General features: G+C 46.9%; 1 protein-coding gene across 1 annotated transcript in view; it reads right to left on the bottom strand.

Moving 5' to 3' along the window:
* The window catches only part of SMO (smoothened, frizzled class receptor), a 139,481-nt gene that overhangs the window by 22,510 nt on the left and 91,573 nt on the right, over nucleotides 1–25,398 (bottom strand). The window contains exon 11 of the mRNA XM_086918892.1: nucleotides 889–1,023. Coding sequence (XP_086775018.1) covers nucleotides 889–1,023 — 135 coding nt within the window. The remainder of the gene's footprint in view (nucleotides 1–888; nucleotides 1,024–25,398) is intronic.

The following is a 25,398-nucleotide window of genomic DNA, read 5'->3' as shown; positions in this document are numbered from 1 at the left end:
TTGACAACTTAAGAGATTATTTTTGATTTCTCCGGGGTCTACGCACATGGGCGGGACTATTCACTAGATTATGACTATACACAGAGATCCCCTACTACAGAATTGTAGTTCGCATTTGTGCATGGGCTCAAAAGGTGGGCCCATTCACCTTGTAAGGGCTACATTAAGATTCCACATTGGAGCTGGTGGAAGTTTTGGTGGTATGACTCCTTTTAGTCCTTCCATGAAAGCTTTGATCACAGATACTCTAAATAACAACAACTGCTTTCTATTTTGGAGATATGGCGCAATGTATACAAATAGCATATGATGTTTTGTATGGAATCATCAAGAGGGTTGATGTGATTGTTACCCCAGTAGATAACAAATCTTTTCCACTTAGATGCATAGCAGGCCCTTGTAATAGGTCTTCTAGCTTCCTTAATGATATTCATACATTCAGGTGGAAGGTTTAAGTAACCAAACTCTAAGATTTCAGGAGCCAGATCGCGTGGTTCAGTTGTTTGGGATCTGGATGTCTGACGTCTCCATGGCTCTTTTTGGTTTTATACACATGATCTTGCCATGAGTATTTGCCTTATAAAGCACTCAAGCCGTTGGTGCATCATATATGATGTTATCAACGATGTCATGTGTAAGGTCATAACAGGGGCACGAGGGAGAGACTTAGGGCTATATAGCCAATCATAATTGGCCTATGTCACTGATTTCCAGGTCTTGGGTCATAAACATATCATTTGCTCCACTTAATTTTAAAGGGAATTTGTAAGGTCCTTTTCCCATGTCATAATGTTAGTATTCAACTTGAGCAAATGTCCATATTTTTTCAGTTATTGTATGCCCACTTTGCTGTGGGCTCTGCTTTACTGTCTCTGGTCACAGGTTTACCTGGAGTGGCCACAGGTGTGAGTGACAGGTCCTGAGGTAGAATAGCACCTCTCCGAGCCACCATCTTCGTCACATGCTGGGCCCACGCAGAGGATACATCAGCCGATGGCTCATTCAGATCGATGTTCAGACCGGCTGGAACAAAAAAACAGATTAATAATTAAAAACATACATTCACACATCAGGAAACAATATCCAATCTGTTGTCCACTGACGTATCAGGCAAACTGGAAGACTTCCAGACAGTTGGGTGGGTGGACAGAGCAAATCAAAATCGACATCCTCCAAATCAACAAATATTCATTGTCTGGCTACCTCACTTGTTGGTTTTCTCTAAATGAGTCTTTGTGGTTACAGCAAGAAGGACCCAGCTGGAAAATATAACCAGCCGCGCAAACCATCTTACAAGAATAGCAAGTGAGCCAGATACACTCCTAATTGGGTTTGGAAGGTGGGAGGGATCCAAGCCCCAAAGGTTTGTAAATAATAATCTCAAACATTGCACATCACAGCATAATTTTTGATATACAGTGGCTAAAAAACATTGGGCTTAGAAGCAGCTTTGAAGTCAAACAATGAAATAATATACTTCATGTTCAGTTATATTTTCCCAGGAGCAATAAAAGAGCGGGTTACTTACATTCAGTAATACTCTTTCTGGTGGATACTCTAACTGTGGATTACTCACCTTTAGATTATTCCCCAGGCGCCAGATTGAATCTGTGTATTTTCACAGCGTTTTTTTTTTTTTTTAATGAGTTTTGTTTTTAAATCTTTCTTTATTGGCATTTTGCAAAATGAAACAAAGGAAAAACACAAGGAAAGAGGTATGCAATTAACAGCACAATCACATTATCGGACTCCTCAGCATTACACAACATAGGCCATAACATCTCAAATCGCCCGCTAGACAGCGGAGCCGGCTGGGGACGTATCTGGTTGCCAACAGTAAGGTTCTAGAGAAGCATACAGTTCCGCAAAGTGTCATAGATAGCGCGTATCGGTCGTCTGACGTGGCGTGTGAGAGATCAGCTGCGTTGTGATCCTTCTTCCTTCAGACCTTCCAACCGGGAAGGTGCCGGTTAAAAAAAAAAAAACATATCTACTTCCCCAACTGAACACCCAATAAATCCTTCTCTCTCCTCCCTGAGTGACTGGTGGTGACTAAGGTTACAGCCTGGGCTGATGAACATTGTCGCTAGAATTGAAATAGATGCATGTCCCTGATCGAGGGAGGGCATATCGCTGAAGGCAGGCCCTTTTGTGAGGAAGGCGACTAGGGGAACCCACTTATACTCAAACCCCTTATAGTCGTCTTGGAAGATATCCGCCATCTTCTCTAAGCACATTTTCCACAACCTCAAGTGCCATATGGAAAGGGATGGAACAGATTTTTTCTTCCAGCCACTGCGATGGCAATCTTTGCCGCACCGATGCAGGACCACATAATGGCTTTATCGGCCCTAGTCTGGTGTTCAAGGGAAGGATCCCAAAGACCCAGAAGGACCCTCGCCACATTGGTCGGGATGGGGTAACCTAACATGGTTTTGATTTGGGCTAGAATTTCCTCCCAGAACAGACGGATGGTGGGGCAATCCCACCAAATGAGTTGGAAATCCCCAAGGAGCCCACATCCTCTCCAACATCTATCAGTTGTATTCAGAAAGATTTTCCGGAGTTTGGCGGGGACTTGGTACCAATCCATCATCGTTTTGTAGTGAGCCTCCCGAAGTTCCATAGAGTGATGGAACTTGGATACATCCGACCATAGCGCTGTCCATTCTCTTTCTGGAATATCACGTTGTAATAGCCCTTCCCACATGGACATGTAATGGGGTTGGACAGAGTGTGTGGTGGAAAGCAAGTAGTTATAAAGAAAGGATATCACCCCCTTCATGGAGCCCACTGTTCAAACGCATTTCTCGAATCCAGTTTTCTCCCAGGTAGCTTGAACCTGTACTTGGGGGGTGAGTGTGCCCAAAGGGGAAGTTAAAGGTAGTGGAAGTGTTCTTCAGGTTGTAGGTGGAAATCCCGTTTGCAGCTATCAAATGTAAGGATGTCGTAATTGTGAAATAAGTGATCGAGCATGAGGCAGCCGTCTTCTTTCCAAGCATCAAATGGGCCCTTGTGGAGATCCGGAGGGAAAGCCGATTGAAATGGATCGGAGTGTATGGAGAGGGAAACGTGGTCCACCCCTTATCTCCTGATACAGAGTCCCATACTCTCAACACCGTGCGCGTGGGAGTGCTAATGTATGCGTTCAGAGGGCGGTCTCGCTTGGCCTTCCAGATCAGGTCCCATATGGTACTTTCCGCCACTCCCCTATCCATATGGAGCCAATGTTTACTGGATTCCTTTTTTAACCATTCGGTCACTATCCGTAATTGGGTTGCCTTATAATATAGCCCAATGTCTGGTAATCCCACCCCACCTTTAGCTTTAGGGCGTCGCAGAATGTTAAAGGATAAGCGTGCCCGTCCACGTTGCCATATGAACTGTGTGAGTAGTGATTTAATCTTAGGGAGAAAGGTTGGATCTAGCTCAATAGGCAAAGCTTGAAATAAATGTAATAATTTGGGCAGTAACGTCATCATTACGGTGTGTATGCGACCGAGCCATGATATAAACAGGGGCTTCCACCTTTGGAGGTCTTTTTCAATTTGGCGAAGCGTTGCTAAGAAGTTGCCTCTATACAGACCTTCTACCCGGGGAGTTAGATGAATTCCTAAATATTGGAGGGAGCTATCAGTCCACTGTAAGGGGGTTTGAGTCTGCAAGACCTGCGCCTCCGTGGGTGGCAAAGTAAGATTAAGGATGTAGGACTTATCCTGGTTGATTTTAAATCCAGCCACCACCTCAAATTTGGCTAGTTCCAATTCCAGAGCTGGGAGAGATCGAGCCGGTTCAGTGAGCAAGAGGAGAACATCATCCTCAAATAATGAAATTTTGTGGTCTTCTCCCCCAAAGGGGAGTCCCTGTAGGTCCAGGTTATTTCTAATGGACTTCGCAAGGGGCTCAATACTGAACGCGACTAGCAGGGCTGACAAGGGGCACCCCTGCCGTGTGCCTCTTGAAAGGGAGAACGGCGTCAATAGAACACCATTTACCTGTGCCCGGGAGCGTAGGTGAGCATAGTTGGCCCGAATCATGTGGATGAATTTGTGCGCAAAGCCAAAACATTGAAGCACCCGAAAGAGAAATGACCATTCTACATGATCAAAGCCCTTTTTGGCGTTGAGGCAGACTAGGACCGCTGGTATATTCCTTTTAGTGGGTTTCTCTATGAGGTGTATCATGCGTCTAATGTTGTCATGGGTTTGCCTGCCGTGAATAAAACCAGATTGGTTGGGATGGATTAATTTGGGCATGAAGTCTTGAATGCGATATGACAAAATGGCGGAGTACAGTTTAGCTTCTAAGTTAAGAATCGCGCTGTGGGGCGGTATGAGGAGCATAACTGCGCATTCTTACCAGGTTTATGGATCACTGTAATGACTGCATCAGCCATGGAAGGGGTCACCTCTCCTGAATCCGCCACTTGATTAAAGAGGCTCGTGAGGTGGGGTATGAGATCAGGGGCAAAAGTCTTGTAGATGTGAGCCGTCTGGCCCCGGGGCTTATTGCATTTTGAGAGCCTTGATAGCGTCACCCACCTCCTCTTGTGTTATTGGGGCCGTAAGTTGGTCATTGACGGCTTGGGATATACAGGGGAATCGAAGGGTACGTAAATAATTATCCTGTAGGGTGGAATCTTTGGGTTCCGCAGTGTATAGGGACTCGTAGAAAGAGCCAAAGAGGTCCGCCTTTTCTTTGTCCCCATAAATCTGTTCGCACTTTTCCGCCGTAGACTTCCTATGTACTCCCCCTCTCGCTTTTCTCCAAGCTGCCGTGCTAAGCGCCTACCTACTTTATTCCCCAGCGCAAAAGAGGTGTGGCGCAGTTTTAAGAGAGTATACTCTACCCTATTCGTATAGATCGTTTTAAGTTTACCACGAAGGGCCACCTGTGGTTGCAAGGTACGTCTGGAGGGGGTGTGTTTATGTGCCAATTCTGCCTTTTCCAGCACCTGTTCTAGGGCCTCCTTCTCCAGTGTCCGCTGTTTGTTAAGAGTGAAATTAAGTTCAATACATTTTCCCCCGTAGGACAGCCTTGAAGGCATCCCAGTTAGCACTTGGGGAGGTGTCCTCCGGTTTGTTAGTATTAAAAAATGCTGTGATCGCCACCCTAAGTTATGGGATGTGTTGGCTAACCAACCCCAGTGTAAGCAAATCCCCAATAGGCAGTGATCTGAAAGGGCAATGGGAAAAATCTGAGCATCCTGTAGGGTACCCAAAAATCTCTGGCTAAGAAAAGTATAGTCCAAACAAGAATAGGTGTGGTGCACATGCAAATAAAATGTGTAGTCTCTGGAGTGTGGGTGATGCGTTTGCCATGCATCCTGGAACCCCAAGTCCTTCAGTCGTTGTTGTAAATTCGCAGTGAAGGAACCAGTTTGTGCCCTATGCGGGTGGGTGCTGTCGATGTCTGGTTGCCATGTACGGTTACAATCACCCATTAGACTGAGCTGGCCTTCAGCAAAGTGATCTATTGTGTCAAGGAGGTGTGTAATAAAGTGAACTTGGGCCGTGTTAGGGAAATAGGTAGAAATGAAAGTACACAGTGTGCCTCGGAGGGAGCCCTTTACCAGAATCATCCTGCCCTCTTTGTCTTAGTGAATATCTAAAGGTTGAAACTTCATTGAACTGTAGAAGAGGATGGCCACCCCCCTGTGTTTTGTAGGAGCGAACAATCTATAGATAAGGGGGTATTGTTTGTGTTTGAGCCTCTCTTGTTGGCCCGCTGAAGATGTGTCTCGTGGAGGGCCACTATGTCCAAATGGTGGTCTAGAAGATACTTTCATGTTTTCTGTCTTTTTTGCGGCGAGTTGAGGCCCCTGACGTTCCACGAGGCAATCGTAATTACAATCTTATCAAAAGGGATTTACCCCTCTCCTCTTGCGGTCCTACCTCCAAGTCCCCCATACGTGTGAAGAAGTCGCCCACCCCCAGCTCTGTCTCCCCAGACATGCAGCTGCCCCCGGTCTCTAGTGCGTTCCTCAAGTCACCACAGTTCCCCCCCTCCTCCCACCCCCGTAAAAACCCAAAACTAACAACCCCCAACACTACCAATAACCATTTATGATAGACAGAAGGTAGTCTGTCGCCAGTGCGTGATTCTCCGTTTCCGGACAGGTTGGTACGGGACACAGCCAGAGTTCCCGCCTGCGCCCCTCCCGGTTGCTAAACCTGTAGGGCACGCCATCTTTAAAGGAGCGTGCATGTAGCGGCTGTGAGGCTTCCTCTGTCTCTTAGCCAATACTAGTTTGCAGGCCTGTGGAGCTCATTCGTCATATGCATTAGCCTCGAACCCCTGGGTGGGGCTCTGTCAGAGTTTTGTAGGATGCAAATCCCCCCCCCCCCCCCGGTACAGCTGATTATTATCCCATGGACCCACAAGGCACAGAGTCACAGAGGTGGTCTCTAGCCGTCCCAGCTGTATAATATCTTTGATCAGCAGCATTCCGTAGGCCAGCTTTTCTCAGTGCCCCAGTTATTTGTGCCCACCATTCAGACTCGTGTTCCATTGGCGGTGTCTCTGACTGGCCCGATCAGGGTCCCCCGATTTGTCCATGGCTGTCCCAGCCGCTTCCTGTTCGAGACCCAGTATCGCCATACCCTCCTCAAGCTCCGTAATGTGTTGCACCTTGTTCTTGAACTCGAAGATCAGCCAAAAGGGGTAGGTACATCCGTATCGGATGCGTTCCTCGCGCAGCTTTGCAGTAATGGGGTGAAATTATTGTCTCCTCGCCAACGTAGCCGGGGCTAGGTCCTGATAAACGGCACAGCGTAACCCTTGGAAGGGGACATCGTTTTTCTTTCGGGCTTCCTGCAATACGGCTTCCATCACTTTAAAGGAGTGAAACTTCGCCAGGACATCTCGTGGTCTTCGGCGATCCGCCGAGGATGGGGCTCCTACCCGGTGCGCCCTCTCCAGTTTATTCTTGAGCTGTCTTGGGCTGAGGATTTCTGCAAAAAGTCCCTCCAGAAAGGTCTCAAGATCATGTCCTTCAGCTCCTTCTTCCCGGTCCCGAACCCTTATATTCTCTCTTCGGGCCCTGTTCTCCAGTTCCACTGACTTCAGATTTTCTAGAAGTAGTTGTTTCCGGAGGTCAAGCAATTGCTCCTGAGAATCAGTTGAGCGTTTATCCAGGTCTCGAGTATGGGCCTCCAGGTCCAGCACCCTCATGCTGACTGAGTTCACATCCTGTTGAAGTGTCAGCAGGTCCGATTTGAGCTATTCCTTAGAGGCCTGGATATCGTGGTTTAGCTCTGCCCTCAGTTCAGCCTTAAAGTCCCTCAGCAAAGCCAGAGATCCTCCCACGTGAGCGCCATGATATCAGGTGGGTCGCCCTGCGTTGGTAATTGTCGTTTCTCTGCTGGCAGAAAGAAATTGGAAACCTTAGGCAGTGTCTTCTTTGGCGGCATTGATGCACCATCCACTTGTCTTCTTGTGGAGGTATCAGAGAGCGCCCAAAAGCGACTGCGGGCCACTATAAGAGTGTCAAGCTTGGCATGCCAGGAGCAGCGACACGGCTTAAATTTGTTTTCCCCTGGCACCAATGGAAAGCGGAGCTATTCTCGGGGAACCTCATGTGAGCCTCAGCCCAGACGCCTCAGAGGGTAGAACCGCCATACGGGGAGCAAGGGCTAATGTCCCCACCTCCGCTTTCACCGCTTCTCACTACTCAGAGCTGTAAAGGGAGAGCAGCCCCAGGAGTAGTGCCACATTCAAAGGATCAGGCATAGGCCCCGGCGGCCATATTAAAGTCAGGCATTCCCAAATGGTCTTCTGGTGGGAAAGGATGCACGGGTATCACTGTGGCTCCCCAGCTCCATTGACTCATTCACGCCAGCAGCTGCCCCCCATCGGCCTCCTGGAATTGCTTACCTGTAGTGGGGAGGGGGGGGGAGGGGGGGGGGTGAGGGGAGAGAGGGGCACGAACTCTGTGCTGTGCAGCCTCTCTGTGCCAGTCTTAGAATGGGTATGGTTTCTGGGCTGCCATCACACCTTAAGCCCGCTCTTCACTCGGAATCAGTGTACCAATGAGGGGCCGTGGGGAGATTGTGGGGATCCATCAGCGGGCGGACGTCGATTCGAGCAAGGCGCCGCCCGTCATTTTGCGGAGGTCGCATGTCCGCAGAGCTTCCCCACACTGTTCGGGTCCGCTGGTGAAATAGCCTTCAGGGAGCCTAGAGAGACAGTTCGGCATCTTCTCTGGGATTGTGCTCCCCCGCCGGCTTAGGTCCGCTGTGTCCGCGATGTGGCCGCCATTGCGCAGGACTCCCGCCTGCTGCCTCCAGTTAGCATGCAGCGACACTGCGCCTCAGGAGAACTCCGTTTCACCTTCAGTGAGTTCCGCTGTCGTCCCCCACCATGAAGCAGTCCCGCGAACCAGGTTAAAGGCGGTGGATGGTGGAGTATAATGCGGGATTTGCGCCACGGACCGGGAGACGAGGTGAGACACGTCTACCTGGCCCTCCCCATTTTCACAGCTTTAATCCCATGCAATGCTAGGTGGCACCATGTGACTCAGAGTTGGCCTTGTTCTGCCTCAAAGGTTATAGAGCAGAGCCTTATATAAGTGTCATCCCAATGAATCGATGTAAATGTCTTGCTTGCCTGTTTCCATGCCCTTGGATTAAGAGCACAAAACAATTGGAGGTTCAAGTTGCAAATCTCTAATTTGGGGCCCTTTCAAATGCTAAAAAGAAGTCACGCAAAGCAGCAGGGAAGTGGGAGGGCAGTGAGGAGTCTGCTGTTAAAAAGATTGTCCACCAGAACAAGCATTACTGAAGATAAGTAACTTGATCTTCTGATGGCTAACTGCAGATTCCTCAATTTTAGAATAGACAGCAAAACAGTACTACCAAGGCGGAAAGGTCTGTAGAGCTGAATCAGACCAAACAGCCCTGCAAGAGGGAATGTGCAAAATATCCTTACCGTCTGACTTGACTGTCAAGGCAGTAGTGCTTTGTGGACGTATGCACTGATGCCCACGTTGCGGCCTGACAAATGTCAAGAATAGGCACTCTGTGAATCAGCATAGAGGTAGTAGCCATGGCCCGAGTGAAATGAGCGCTCAACCCTTCCGGAGGCTGCTTTTTGGCCGTAGCACAGCAGGTCTTAAGGCAGAGGACTATCCACCTTGACAAAGTACTTTTCTGCACCACCTTAAATTATTTTGCTTCGGAGAATTAACAATAAGCTTATCTTCCACTTGATGGTCTTCAGTGTGATCGATGTAAATGCTTAAGGATCTTTTAGGGTCCAACCCTTGGAGCCACTCCACCTCTTTTGAGGAATGAGGTGGAGCAAAGAATGTTGAGGGGGTGATGACTTGCCCAATGGAAAAGGAGTCCTGAATTTCAGTAAAAAAAAACATGTGTCTTCATCAACAGCTTGTCTGGGAAAAACGAGGTGTAAGGAGGACAGAGCCTGGAGCCCACTCATGAGACAAGCTGAAGTGATCGCTATGAGAAAGACATTTTTGAGAGCCAGAAGGTGCAGTGACCATGGGTTGTGCATGGTCTTGAAGGGAGTGCACATGAGTAATGTCAGGGCCACAGTAAGATTCCACGGTGGCATTACTAACTGTTTAGGAGGAAACATCGGTGTGAAGCTTTTAATAAAACACATCACAACAGGTGACTTAAATAAGGAAGGCTGGTTCAGCAAATGCAAAAAGGCATAGAAGGAGGACAAATACCCTTTAACAGTGCCCACTGTAAGACCTTGCTGGACCAAATACAAAACAAGTTTGGTTTGTAAGGGGGCTGTGTTGTGGACTCCATGCCATGTCTCAAATCTGTCTCAGCCTCAGCACCCAGCTTTAATGGACTTTGAGGAGGAACACCAGCCAGCGAGGATGGGATCCCCAATCACAGGTGGTAGAATGAACAAAGTCAGCTGCTGTTGCTCATTCTCCACACAAAGAGTTGTAGATTGTGCAGGTTTGGGTGCAGATTGCTGCCCTGCTTCTGTGATAGAAAATCCCCAAGCAGTAGCCTGATTGGAGGCAATACTTAATTTTTTAAATAATACGTGCTAGGACCCGGATCAGAAGGCCACTGCAGCTTGCACCACCCATTGCCCCATCATCACTGCCAATGACAGTATCAAAACACCTACTAATCATCTCTCTCACCTGCAAGTGCGACAGTACAGATTATTACAGGCCCTCAAAGCTAAAGGAATGGCTGGGGAGACAGGTATTAATATTTTTTAATGTATATTGTATCCATAAACAACTGTTGTTCTGCTCATCTCTAAATTAGATGTGCAGCGCCAACATGTGGCAGAGTGTCAAAAGTGTGGTGATGACAATTAAGTGCTGGTGCCGAGCAGCAGAGACCAATTAATTGCTGGTACCAATTAATTCCGGCACCGGAAACCACCGGCTCAAATTAAGCACTGATTGGAGGACATATGTTCATGTCCAGAAGTTTGGATGCCACACTCTTGGCTCAATACTGAACCAATAGGATGACTTGGACCTGGTTGTTCCTGATCTACTTCAGAACTCAGCGCAGGAAAGGCAGGGGCAGAAAGGCCTACAGGACTCCAGTGCTCTGCTCAAGCCTGAATACATCTCGTTGGAAAACCATTCTGGGAAACTCAAATGTGCAGAAGTTTCGGCACTGCGTATTTTCAAATGTGGCGAAAAAAACCACAACCAAGCCTTTCTCCATTGTAGGAAGAAACCTAGCGCCCCCCTTCGATGCAACTGCACTGCTGATCTACCAGATGTCACCAGCTGAGCTCATCTGCCATTGCGTTCAACAATCCTTCTAGGTGGTTTACGATCAGAGAGATGGCATGACGCTCCAGCCAACTCCAGAGCCACCGTGCCTTTTGGAACAGGACCCCAATATGCCCCACCTGTTGTAGTACCTCGTGGAGGTAGTGTTGTTCATGACAACATGGTCAGCAGGAAGGTCTTCAATGCCAGGCAGATGACTTGCAGCTCCAATAGATTTATGTGGAGCTAGTTCTCTTCCAAAGACCAGAATGCTCTGATCACCTCTCCCAGATAACCTCGCCAGCCTAGCATTGATGCACCTGGTTGGGAAAGGGAGAGGGGTCTTGCGCCGGTCAGGTTGCAGTGGCCATCACTGCAGATCTTGTGCAGTCTCCTCCGAAATCTGGATGACATCTAACAGGTTTCCTTAGTGCTGGGCTCACTGAGACTTCAAGTCCCACTGCTGAGCCTGCGTATGCCAGTTGGCTAAAAGGGCAAGCAGAATGCATGAGACCAGCAGGACAAGAAGTCTCACAGTGGCTCTCACCAAGATACAGGACTGAGGCTGAAACGCTAAATGACGCTCTGAATGTCTTTGACTTGCTGTGACAGAGAAAAGGCCCGAACTGCACTGTGTCTAAAGCAGCTTCTGTAAAAGGAAGCCTCTGAGAAAGAGTCAGGGGTGACTTTGGCTTGTTAAACGAAAAGGCCTATGATGTCAGGAGATTCACTGCTGTCCATAGGTGGTCTATGAATGACTCGGGCAAGCCGGTCTTCAACAGCTAATCATCGATGTAGGGGAAAACTGGTATCCTCAACTTCTGAAGATAGGCAGTGACCAATGTCATCAATTTGGCGAACACCTGAGGTGTGCTGGGAAAGCCAAATGGGAAAATGGCAACTGAAAATGTTCCTGGCTAACCTAGAACCGCAGGTAAAATCTATGGGGCTGCAGGATGGGCATACAGAATTACATGTCCTGAAAGTCCAAGGCAACCATCCAGTCACTCATATCCAGGGCAGACAGAACTGTTCCAGAGTCCACATTTTTAAACTGTCCTTCTGTAGGAAGGCATTCGGAGGGTGAAGATCTAAAATAGGAGGAAAGCATCCATCCTTCTTCTGTACAGGAAAATAGTAGGAGGAACAACCCGTCCTTGATTCCGAGGCGGTCACAACTTTTGATGGTCCCTTTTTGCCAGTAGAGCCTGCACGTCTTGCAGCAAGATGAATAGCTGATCTTCTGAAAGCTACTCTGATGAAGCAGCTGCAGTAGGTTGGAAAGAAACGGGAGGGCAGAACCCTGCTGGACAATCTGGAGGAAGCCATCTGTCAGAAGTGATGGACTGCCATGCTGGAATAAAAAGTCTGACCCTGCCTTGCATAGAGTGGTTGTGCGCGACTAAAGGCAAACTAAAGCAGTTTTGTTGTTGATGCTGCAGGAGAAAGAGAATAATTGTGTCCCTTGTGACCTGTACGATGTCTGCTTGATCCCAGTCCCTAGCCACAAAAGGACAGGGTGGATTCTGTGGTGGTTGCAGGGCCTGGCATTGTCCATAAACCAATCCTCAGGAGTTGCCTTCGGAAGAGACTAAACAGGTTAAGACTGAGATCAATTATCACCTTGATGCCCTTCGGACTTCTCTTTGGACAGAGAGTGGCGAGATGGTGTCAAGTTCCACTTGGACTTCTGATGGTTCTTCTTCGGCTTGGACTTCTACTTACTGGACAACTTCAACCGCAAAGACCTGTCATGGGAACGGCCTGAAGAGCAGAAACTGGCCCACAGCCTTGACTTAGAGTAGGTCTGGTACTTACGCTAGGTCTCGGGCTTCTTTCTGCATTCTGCAACATACAGGTTTGCTTCATGGTCTCTGATGGCATGCGGGTCTGTCACTGACATCTGGTTCCTATAGTCGCAGCACAATCTGAACCCTGCTGTCTTCAATGGGAAAACTGTTCCCTTGCACAGTGGGAAAACAAATGTGAAAGAATGTGTCAGGTGACGAAAAAAGAAGCAGAATTTTGAATCTGTGTTCAAAGGCTCGGAAAGTAATGAGCTGACGTCCATGAGAAGGGGTGGTTTTTAAATGTGGCTCTGTTCTGTCACTTTCAGGGTGGTATGAGGCCAATGCAGAGCACATGGCGCCACTTAGCGGCACAGAAACACTGCTGTGAATTTCTGGATCATGTCTGTGCCTGGAGAATATTCTAAACGTGAGGAACCTACAGATATAACTATCCATAAAAATCAAGTTGTGACAGATATAAAGATCTATAAGCAAAGTACACAGACTTTTGTGCCACTGTAGATACAATTGTATTTGGCAACAATATCTCAATCGGATTCAGTAAAACGGCAGGTATATATGTACGAACACAACATTACAAAAACGCATGAAAAGGAAGAGAGACTCAGAATTTCAGTTTTTTAGAAAGTGCAAATAGCATCATATATTTAAGGAGCGCATTTTATACAAGACAGTTAGCAGCACTGTAGGCGTAGAATGCGGTGGCAACCCAAGGAGGCTTTGTGCACTAGGTGATAGTGAAGCCTGCCGCTCTAGCTGAGGTGCAAAACGAATGACGTTAAAGGGCGCTCTACAAAGCAACAATCACTGCCCTTGTCACCGCGAGGGGGTGGGCGCGGCAGTACCCCTGGTTCAAGGCCTTGTGCGCAATAAATGCCCTTGATTTATCTCTGGGACTCGCGAGACGGCGATCGTGCAGAAGGAGCTGTGAGGGCCCAGCAGGCGGGACCAGCGTTTCCATGACAACATCAATTTACCTACTCGTGCACCCGACAATGTAAGTGCATGCTGTGCTCAATGTGGAAAAAAATCTAAATCCGGGAGCACAAAGTTCTTCTTGTGAGCCCGCCGTCGGCGCTGCCAAACGCAGAGTTTCTAAATACGGAGGACTAGGTTTGATTCCACCTCTTGCCTCATTCTCACTATACACGTTGTCCTTTTCTCATCCTTGCATTTTTTTTTCATCCGTACTTTGCTTTATCCATTTGTCATCGTTTCCTGTTTTTGTTTTCCTCCTACTTTCCGCCTTTCACTAACAACAGTACAGGCAGGCGAAAACATCCCACACCGTCGCAGTACGACAATTCCAGTACTGAACTAGCACCCCAAAGAACCAAAATCATGCTCCTCCCCCCAGCCCTACATTACCACCTGCGCACCACAATTTTCTTTCGATTGTTCTGGGTCAAAATCTAATGATGATGAAATCAAGTACCGGCCTAAAAGGGAGATTCGGGAAGGAATGCATGTACATGGATTGTACCAGGTTTAGGGACCACCCATCGCCGTAAAATGATACAAACTGCAGAAACTCAAAAACATTTTCCAAAAGGCAGTCATGTGTCTGCTCTGGTTTATGATTCCGGCTCTGTCCTTTAACTCCTTCAGAGTTCAGGCAGGTCATGTAGGGACTAGTCGCTACACGCCGCCGAATAAAGCCCCATTCTGCCGTTCGTTCACCCTCCCTGCTCACCAAATCGTCATATGGCCTCAGCAGCAACCACGGAGAGAGGCCCACGACTAGTCGTGGTGATTCGGGTGGCCTCTGAAAATAAACAGTTTCCACAGCAGCAAGAGATAATCTGGCGCTCCGAAATGACATCATCGCTGATGACATCAGATCAGCGGGGTCCTCTACAATTGGCGCTTTTCTGTGATGTCACAGTGGTCTCTTGACAAGGGGAGGGGTGATAGAAGGGAGTAGAAGCTCTCGGGCCCGTGTGCTTTATATAGACAGAGAATTCGATTATGGAATATTTGACGGAGGTACATTATTAAAATGTGTCCTTGACTTAATGAGTCAAGTTTGTACAGCATGCATTGCATTTTTCCTTCACTTTAGAAGGTACATGCGCCACTCAAAGAGCACATAACTAAGTGCATAGCCGCACTTGTGCTATTTTATGCAGTTGAATAGCTGGGAGGAGGGCTTATATCAGGGCTTCTGTTATAGTCCGGGGTCTGGGAGAGAATCCTTACCGACAATGCAGGTACACTATTATGCCATGACATCCCGCACTACCACAATTCAAATACTGAACTACCACTCTGCTGCACCACCCTCCACCACACAATTACCAAACCCAGTACAGCCATTAACCATATTACACTCACTACCACCCATAGTACACACAGTGTGCACTACCCTCCAGCGCAGAATTACCATATCCAGTAATACATCAGCATTCCCAACCACTGGATTACCACCCCCACCACTGCATTACCATCACACAGCCACTCACTACTACCCACCATTATGCCCAATCACCACAACCACCACAAAATGATTGCACTTCAACTTCACAGGACCACAAGCACTGTACTATCATCTCTACCACTTTTATCCCAATACCAACTTACACCACTTAACTACAATTTCCACAGCACACAGTTAGTGACCTTAGTACCACGCTACTCTCATGCACCATACTGTCATCCTCTATTGCTACCCTAAGCAGAATTCACCAAGCGTTGGTTTGTTCACCCACTAATAGGGAACGTGAGCTGGGTTTACACCGTCATGAGACAGGTTAGTTTTACCCTAATGATGATGTTTCCATACCAACAACTACAGCTACATTTCTTTGTCTCTCTAACACTTCTGCTCTACAACTTCTGCCACCAAACTACAACCCATAGGCGCAGTATTGTGTCCCTGGACTGAATTACTAATCCTGCCGTGATTTCTATCCCTGGATCACCACCAGCACCGCTCCACCACACATTACCATACCACCAACCGCATTACATTACCACCTTTATGTGGTACACTACAATCACAGTACTTTTCTATTCTTCATAGCACCACACTCCCAACACCATCAAATGACTCCCCCCTCCACACTATGCAGGGAGTATTAAACCCAGATCAGTGACTGGGGGTGAATGTTTTGCCATTGTGCAACATTCCGTCCATCATCTTGTTTGTTTTGCTGTTCACCCTAAGTGGGAAGGGTATGCCCAGATGTGGGTCCCTTGCTCACTACGCCACTGGAGTTAAGCTATCCTGGCTGAAGACGATAGGCAGAAACCGGTCCTACGATGCTTGATTCCGGTCCAGGGAAGACATGGCTTGGCAGTTCGGGCTGGACTGTTCCCATGAGGCACAGGGTCAAGACTGATTTGCATATGGCCATGTCTGAACTGGGGTGGCTTGGTGAGCAAAATAACAATGGATTTAACCCAGATCAGTGACTGGGGGTGAATATTTTGCCATTGTGCAACATCCCGTCCATCATCTTGTTTGTTTGGCTGTTCACCCTATGTCGGAAGGGTATTCCCAGACGTGGGTCCCGTGCTCACTAAGCCACTGGAGTCAAGCTATCCTGGCTGAAGATGGCTGATAGCCAGAAACCGGTCCTAGGATGCTTGATTCCGGTCCAGGGAAGACATGGCTTGGCAGTTCGGGCTGGACTGTTCCCATGAGGCACAGGGTCAAGACTGATTTGCATATGGCCATGTCTGAACTGGGGTGGCTTGGTAAGCAAAATAACGATGGATTACACCCAGATCTGTGACTGGGGGTAAATGTTTGCCCATTGTGCATCATTCCATTCATCATCTTGTGTTTTTTGATGTTCACCCTATGTGGAAAGGGTATGCCCAGACGTGGGTCCCGTGCTCACTAAGCCACTGGAGTCAAGCTATCCTGGCTGAAGATGGCTGATAGCCAGAAACCCGTCCTAGGATGCTTGATTCCGGTCCAGGGAAGACATGGCTTGGCAGTTCGAGCTAGACTGTTCCCATGAGGCACAGGGTCAAGACTGATTTGCATATGGCCATGTCTGAACTGGGGTGGCTTGGTGAGCAAAATACCAATGGATTTAACCCAGATCAGTGACTGGGGGGTGAATGTTTTGCCATTGTGCAACATTCCATCCATCATCTTGTTTGTTTTGCTGTTGCTTTTGTAGAACAATCTCAACAAATACTGAGCATTGTGCACCGTTTTATTGACTGACTCAAGCACTCCTCCCAATGTTTATGGTTTCAATTCAGTGACTGTACATAAGACTTCAATCAACTGATTGACAATTTCCCCCCAAATGCCACATGTACAGCTCCAGAGCTTTCATGCAAAATGATGGAGACTCTTGCAAATTGTGCAGAAGTGCGCCTAAGATTCCTGATAACCAAAGTGCAAATACTGCGTACTCGTTTACGCCACCTCACTGATGGACTTTAGGGCTAGCTGGGGCTCCCTGCACTGCATTTCTTGAGCATGACAAGCCTCTGAAAAAATATCATCAGCTTAAGGCACTAGAGTCGCCAATGGCACCTTGGACTGCTGAAACTGTAGTTCTGAGAATAAAAAAAACGCATTGGCATAGCCAATAGGTCTCGCCTTTGGGGCAGGTGAGCAACATAAGCACGTGTGAGCTTGAGAGGGCTTCGCAGGCAGCAAGCAGTTTCTTGGAATGAGGGTCCCGCAGGCAGCAGGCTCAGAGAGTGAAGGCGTTAGGGCGCATGGCCCTGGTGTCTTTTCTGCCATGTCAGCTCGCTCCTCCAGGAGGAAAAGAGCCCCCCCCCCCACCCAACCCAGGTCTCAATACAAAATAGTTTTTTGTCTCAGACAGGCGAGTGCAAGGATCAGTAGAAGAGTCATAGGGTAGATACATTCTGTGCTCCGCCTGTCCCTGCTCAGGGCACTCTTCTCAGCGCCTCGAGTCCACTCTAGCGCCAAGCACACACTATACTCTGCGGCCTGTGGAGTACAGCCTGTGCACTGTCTGTCTCGCTCTTTCCTGGCCGAGGGCACTTTTATTTATGTGTTTATTGTGTAGTGTTGTATAGCGCTAGCTCGACATGAGGGCAATTGAGCGCTTGACAGTGTATACATTCTGTGCACTGCCTGTCCAGGCCTGTCCTCACTCAGAGCACAATTCTCCGAGCCTTGAGTCTTCTCTTGTGCCATGCACACACTGTACTCTGCTGCTGCCTGCGGGGTACATTCTGTGCACTGTCTGTCCAGCCCTGTGCTGTCCCAAGGCACACTTTCTAGCGCCTCAAACCCACTCTAGTGCCATGCACATTGTACCCTGTTGCTGCCAGCCTGCTCAGAAAATGTTATTTATTTTTTAGCTTCCGTTTTTTGGCACAAACAGGAGTTCGCCGGGAGCCTAATAATATTTACAGACATTTGAAATACAATGTATACAATAGTTTAGGAGCTTAAAAGGAACCACAGGTCACAACAGGCCGCCTACAATATGGTGCAGGGGCTTCAGAAAGTTGTGCAAGTTTCCTGAAGGGCTAACGCGATTGTACGTCTTTTCAAAACAACCATTTTGAAACAACTTTCAAGATCAACTTTTGTTCTGCACTCTCTATTTTCCCAGTTCCAATCGGGAGTAACTCCTATACACCAATTTTTAGTGTGCATTTTGAACTCTACTCCTTTTTATTCCATTCTAAAAGCAGAACTACAACTCCCAGCATGCAAAGCAAAGACCTAGACCGGATAAGATATGCTCGCAAGGATCTGAAAACTGTTATGTGTTTTGATGAATGATTGTATCAGGGACTGTCTAAAATAACGCGAAATTAAAAGTGGCGGCAAAGACACATTTCACAATCAAATGAAGCACCATTTGCCAGTTTTGCATTTTACATAATTCCAGGCAATTTCATGTGATTATTCCAAACGTTCACATAATTATGTAAAACAAATTCTGATAATTGTGCACACCCCTACATGCCACGTGATTTATGCAGGGGAGCCGGGTTGGTCTGAGGCGGACAGTGGCGTTGTTTGGGTGCCATGAGCATTCATGCAAGCAAGGGAAATTGCATGGAAAGATTTTATTCCACTATTCCTTATTTGTCAAATTGTAAGGGGCGTGCAAATCAATTTGCTCTGCATTTCCCAGGTCTAAATGTGGAACTATGGCGGGATGGAGGCGCACAATTCGTGTTCTGAAACTAACTGCATAATGCGGACGCTGCGCATCCCCAAACAGCTTAAATAAATAAATGAGGCATCCCCGCTAAATGGAGCAGGAAGACGGCAATGACGACCTGGGGTTCTCGAGGGAGGGGAGGAGAGGGTGAGAGGGAGAGAGGGGAAGAGTGAAGGGGGCAGGTAAGGAGCCAGTGAAGGGAGACAGATTGGAGCGATAATAAACTGCTAATTAAAACAAGGAATGTAGCTGGCACAATGTGCAACGCTGCTCGCTCCCGACACCAAAGCGCTATGAGAGTGAACATTTAGAGAAAAGGTGGGACATGCACCCGCATTTGGCCAATTGCGTGCTTTCATTTTTGAAAGCCACACACAAAGGCCAATAGAATATGTGGAAGTTAAAAAACCACATAGACAAAGTCTGGAGTGATTCCAAGAGGCCTCCCCATAGAGCAGCACATGCGCACTGCACTAGGCTCCACCTAATCAGACTGCTCTGTCCTCCAAAATGAATTTGATGGTGCACCCCATTCCTCCACCCTCAATCTCTGGATCCTATAACATTGGCTGGAAGATGATTCGCAAAGCGAGGTGTCACTCTCTGCATCAACAACTAAAAGACAACTCAAACCTTTTAGGATATAACTGAAAACATGACTATTTGCTAGAATTTTAGTTCAACTGCCCCCTCCCTGTCCCTACTTGCCATCCTGCTAGAAACCTTAAGGCTCACAGGATATACTGATCTCTTACAAACGTCCAAATAATATTTTTAAAAATGAACTAAAAACTAGAGGTCTAATATGTTTACAAAGTTACTCCTGCAACTACCATGAACGAATAAAGCTACAGCTTGAAAAGGAAAATGCTACTTACCAGTATGCATCTGTTCTTGGCATGTAGAGCTGCAGAGTTGTACACTTTAGCATTAGATCGCCACATGGTGTTGGGCTCGGATGATTGCATGTTGTCGTCGTCTTGGAAGAAGTCTTTTGTAGTCACGAGATAGGCGACTCCTCCCTTGGACAATAGTGCGCATGGGCATCGGCTCCATCCTTAGATTGTTTTTCGCCATGATGGTAAATGATGGAGTTAGTAGAAATAAAGAAAGGATGTCCATGTGTATATCTAATTAAAATGAAACTTGAACAGATACAGGTCCCGGGGAGGCGGGAGGGCGTGTACAACTCTGCAGCTCTACGTGCCAAGAACAGATGCAAACTGGTAAGTAGCATTTTCCGTTCGAAGCATATGAGCTGCAGATTGCACACTTTAGCATAGATTGTGCAGCAGTGTCTCCCCTAGCGGTGGTCGCCTGTATCTGTTTCAGTAGTTTGAAAGAGAGTTTTTATAACAGCTTGGCCTACAGCAGCTTGCTGCTTGGCTTGCACATCAACACAGTAGTGTTTAGTGAAGGTGTGTTTTGTAGACCATGTTGCTGCCTTGCAGATGTCTTCTAGGGGAATGTTCCCTAAGAAAGCCATAGAGGCTCCTAGTTTGCGTGTGGAGTGCGCTCTAGGAGGAACTGTTAATGTACGTTTTGCTTTTTGATAGCATATTTGTATAAATTTTACAATCCACCTTGCAATTCCAGCTTTGGAGATAGGGTTGCCCTTATGTGGTGGAGAGAAAGCTACAAACAATTGCTTTGTTTTGCGAAAGGATTTGGTCCTATCTACATAATAGAGAAGAGCTCTTTTAACGTCTAGTGTGTCTAGAGCTCTTTCTGCTACAGAATCTGAGTTTTGGAAAAACACCGGTAACTCTACAGATTGGTTTAAATGAAACGGAGTAATGACTTTTGGAAGGAATTTAGGATTTGTTCTGAGAACTACTTTATTACAGTGTAATTGTAAAAATGGTTCTTGTATAGTGAAAGCTTGAATCTCACAAACTCTCCTAAGAGAGGTAATAACTACTAGAAAAGCTGTTTTCCATGTGAGAAATTGCAGTTCACATTTGTATAGAGGTTCAAAAGGGGGTCCCATGAACCTTGTAAGAACAATGTTTAGGTTCCACACTGGAGAGGGTGGTAACCTGGGAGGAATGATTCTTTTTAATCCTTCCATAAATGCTTTAATAGCAGGCACTCTAAAAAAAGACAGATGTCTATTTTGTAAATATGCTGCAATTGCTGCCAGATGTAGGTGTATAGATGAATATGCCAAATGACATATTTGTAAATGTAGAAGGTAGCAAATGATATTTTGGATGGAAGCATCTAGGGGATCAATTTGGCTATTGTTGCAGTAAATGGCAAATCTTTTCCATTTAGCAGCATAGCAATCTCTAGAAGTAGGTCTTCTGGCTTCTTTAATGATATTCATAAAGTCTGGTGGTAGGTTAAGATAACCAAACTCTAAGACCTCAGGAGCTAGATCGCCAGATTCAGTTGTCTTGGGTCTGGATGTCGATGTCTCCATGGTTCTGCGTTAGCAGGGATGGTGTCAGACATAGTTTTTGGTGTGGAAGTAGGGATAGTTCTAGCAGTGTCGTATACCACGGTTGGCGTACCCATGTGGGAGCTACTAAAATCAGTTTGAGCGACTGTTGTCGTAGCTTGCACACTATTAGTGGTATTAGTGGTAGTGGCGGAAAAGTGTACGCAAATCTGCCTGACCAGTTCATCCATATCGCATTGCCTTTGGACAGCGGGTGTTGAAACCTAGCGGCGAAGGTTGGGCATTTTGCGTTTTCGTGTGTGGCAAACAGATCTATGTCTGGATGACCCCACTTGTGAAAGAATGGTAAAAGAACTTGCAGATGTAGTTCCCATTCGTGAATTTGTTGTGTCTGTCGACTTAACAGATCTGCTATCTGATTGTGAACTCCTGGAAGGTGTTCTGCAACAGATATATGCTTTGTGGAATGGCCCATCTCCAAATGTTCTATGCAAGCTGGGACCGCTGCAGAGAGTGTGTTCCCCCTTGTTTTTGTATATAATACATGGCTGTCATGTTGTCCGTCCGGATTAAGACAGCTTTGTTTTGTACTTGTACTTGGAATGTTTTGAGTTCTAAGAATATTGCTAGCAGCTCTAGGTGGTTGATATGGAATGATCTTTGTTGAATGGTACATTGCTCTTGAGTTTTATGATGTAGGAGATGAGCTCCCCATCCTGTGAGAGATGCGTCTGCTGTAAGTATTATTTGTGCAACAGTTTCGAGTAACGGCCGCACTTTTGTCAAGTTTTTGGTGTTCCACCACTGCAGAGAGCGATGTGTGCGGCTGTCTACCAACACCAGGTCTGTTAGTTGTCCTTGAGCCTGATTTCACTGTTGTGCTAGACATTCCTGTAACAGACGCATTTGCAGTCTTGCATATGGTACAATAAAGATGCAAGATGCCATCATGCCTATTAGTCTAATGAACACTCTGGCTGGGAGAGAGTGTTGATGTTGAAACTTTGTGACTAAGGCTTGAATGATCTGTATCCCTGCTGGATTGGGATACGCTAGAGCTGTAGACGTGTTTATTGTAGCCCCTAAATATTGATGTAAATGAGAGGGCTGTTGGTGCGACTTGGTGTAGTTGATTGTGAACCCTAAGTTGTGCAATGTTTGAATTGTTTGATGTGTGTGTTGGACACACTGATTGAACGACTTGGCTTTTATGAGCCAATCGTCTAGATATGGGAAGACATGTATCTGTTGTCTTCTGAGATGTGCTGCTACTACTGCTAGGCACTTTGTGAACACTCTTGGTGCAGTTTTTACACCGAATGGAAGGACTTTGCATTGATAATGCTGTCCTTCCAGTACAAACCTTAGATACTTCCTGTGAGAAGGATGTATGGGAATGTGGAAGTAGGCGTCTTTTAGATCTAGTGTTGTAAGGAAGTCGCCTTGTTGCAGCAATGGGGGCACTTATAAAGTGATCATATGAAAATTATGTGAGTGTATATATTGATTGAGAGACCGTAGGTCGAGAATTGGTCTCAGTGTCCCGTCCTTTTTGGGTATTAGAAAATACAGCGAATAAATCCCTGTTCCTTGATGTTGTAAAGGAACTATTTCTATTGCGTCCATTTGAAGAAGTGATAGGACTTCTTGTTTGAGCAGTAATAGATGTTCTGCAGACATTGGATGCTGCCTGGGTGGTATGTGTGGCAGGGTAGCTGTAAGTTTGAGGCAGTAGCCGTACTGGATAATTTGTCTTACCCACTTGTCTGTTGTGATGGAATTCCAGACAGGTAGAAAATGTGTTAGTCTGCCCCCCACAGGAGTGGAGTGCTGTTGGGGGAGCAGAGGGAAGTCGCTGTTTTGTGGCGGAAGAGGTTTGATTATTGTTGTTACCTCGACCTCTTCCTTTATTGTTGTTGCCTCTATAGCCTCCTCTAAAATATCCTTTAATGGAGGATGTCTGTGAATTGGATTTGAAGGAAGATGTATTGTCTGCTCCAGTCTGTTTGGAGCCTCCTCTATAGAAGGAGTGACGAAAGGATCCTATAGCTTGTGTGGATTGCAAAGCTCCCATAGATTTGGCTGTATCGGTATCTTTCTTCATTTTCTCAAGTGCTGTGTCTACCTCTGGGCCAAACAACTGATGTTGGTTGAATGGCTGATTTAAGATGGTAGTTTGCACTTCCTGCTTAAATCCTGAAATGCGTAGCCACGCATGATGTCTAAGTAGGACACTAGTATTTACAGCTCTAGATGCAGTGTCTGCTACATCAAGTGCACACTTGATTGAGGCATTTGAAATTAATGAAGAAATGTCTCTAACTGATCATAGCGTGCCCTGTCATATCTTGCAGGGAGGGCTTGTGTGTTAGCAATACGCCATGTATTGGTAGCTAGTGCAGCTATCCTTTTGCCTGAAGCATCTATTACCTCAAAATCTTTATCAGGGTGCTTCACCTGATGTCTGTGAGTTTGCTCTTTTTCTAGCATTTGACACGACCAAGGAATCTAAGGGTAGCTGTCCTTTAATGTAGGCAGGATCCCCAGGAGCAGGCCTGTACTTTTTCTCAATTCTAGGGTTTAGAATCCTAGCACGTACAGGATCTTTAAATACTTCTGGAGCATGTTTGATGACCCCTTTAATCATAGGAAGAATTTGAACAGACCTTTGTGATTGTTCAAATGTATCTAATAAAAAGTCTTCCTCTGCCTCATCTGAATGCATGGTGACCCTATGATAGATGGCAGCCCTATTTAGTGAGTGCCCAAAACCAATGTTGTCTTCTGGGGAGAAGGTTTTGATGGATATGAATGCAGGCCAGGAATATCTGGCACATCAGGAATATCTGGCACATCTTGTGGGTTTGGGTACTCCCAATCTGGATCATCAACATGGTAGGGAAAAGGCTTGTCTGGGTCTACCCCATCCCCTATGCTATACTAATCATAATTTGAAAGTGTATGTGGTGAAGAATGAGGATGAGAGTTTTCAGGAGAATTTTGAGGAACAGGAGATGGAGAAGGAAGTACAGGAGAAGAAGGGTGCATAGGAGATGTGGCAGAGTCCTTTTTGACAGGCACTGCAGGTGTAGGTGCTGTGTCTGATTTCCTCTTCCTGTGTGGTGTAGTGGATACATGACCTGTCTTTGGGTCAATGTAGATCTTCTTTTGTAGAGGATCAGGTTGGAAAAGGTCTTCTCCTTGCGGAACCTTTGCTGGCGCCGATATTTTCAGTTCCTGGCGTGGTTGCTGCTTGACTTTAGCCTTAGGAGTTGTTACTGTGTCCTTTGGCATAGATTTCATCACCGAAGGTATTGTTTTCGGAGTTGTGGGTTGTTTCGAGGGCTGAGCGCATCGGAATCAGGCCTTGTAGGTTTTGGTACCGAAGATATTGGCTTCGGCGTGGAAGCTGGTCTCATCGGCCTCGAGGGGTCAGACGCTGGCTTCATAGTTTTGTCTTTAGAAGTCGACTGTTTTGGAGCCGGGACTTGTTTTGGTTTCGGTGTCGAGGGAGCTGGTGGGATCGGCATGTGCGGCTTGCTCGGTAAGGAGCTACCGGAAGGCTTGAGTATTTTCTTTGGAGCCAGGCTCAATGGCAGATCTTCAGAAGTGTTTTTCAGTCGTGACTGGGCCCCGGAGGCGGAGTGTTGACTTTTGCCTTCGATTTGGGTGGTGGGTATGGGGCAGTAGTACTCACGCGCTGACCCGATGGTATGGAGTCATCGGAGTCTGCCTCATCGTCTGCCTCGGATACGATTTGGAGATCGTCTGAATCTTCTTCGGGAACGAGCGGAACTTCTTTGTCGAAGATATCCACCGGTTCTGGAGCCGATCTCTGCATGTCGTGTCGACGGGCCCTCTGATCTCGAATGGTCTTCTTGGATCGAAAGGACGCACAGGCTGTACAGCTGGATTCGTCGTGTTCTGGCGATAAGCACAGGTTACAGACCTCGTGATGGTCACTGTGTGGAAACTTTGCTCCACACTTGGGGCATCTTTTGAATGGCGTCCTTTCCATGAGTGTTGGCCTCACGGCGTGGATAGGCCCAATGGCCCGCGTCGATGACCGGAATCGAGCTGATGGAGTCGAGACGACGTTTGTCGATATCGAAAGTAGTTTGGTGAAGATTTAAATAAGTTTTTACGCGTCGAAGTACTTGAAAAATAGATTTAGAACTGGAGCGGAAAAGTTTCATCCGAACCCAGTGGCGGAAAAAAACAATCTAAGGATGGAGCCGATGACCATGCGCACTATCGTCCAAGGGAGGAGTCACCTATCTCGTGACTATAAAAGACTTCTTCCAAGACGACAACAACGTGCAATCATCTGAGTCCAAC

This window comes from Lissotriton vulgaris, chromosome 1_1, assembly GCF_964263255.1.
Source record: "Lissotriton vulgaris chromosome 1_1, aLisVul1.2, whole genome shotgun sequence".
Taxonomy (NCBI): Eukaryota; Metazoa; Chordata; class Amphibia; order Caudata; family Salamandridae; genus Lissotriton; species Lissotriton vulgaris.
Note: the sequence above shows the minus strand (reverse complement) of the source record. Positions and strands in the feature narration are given on the sequence as shown.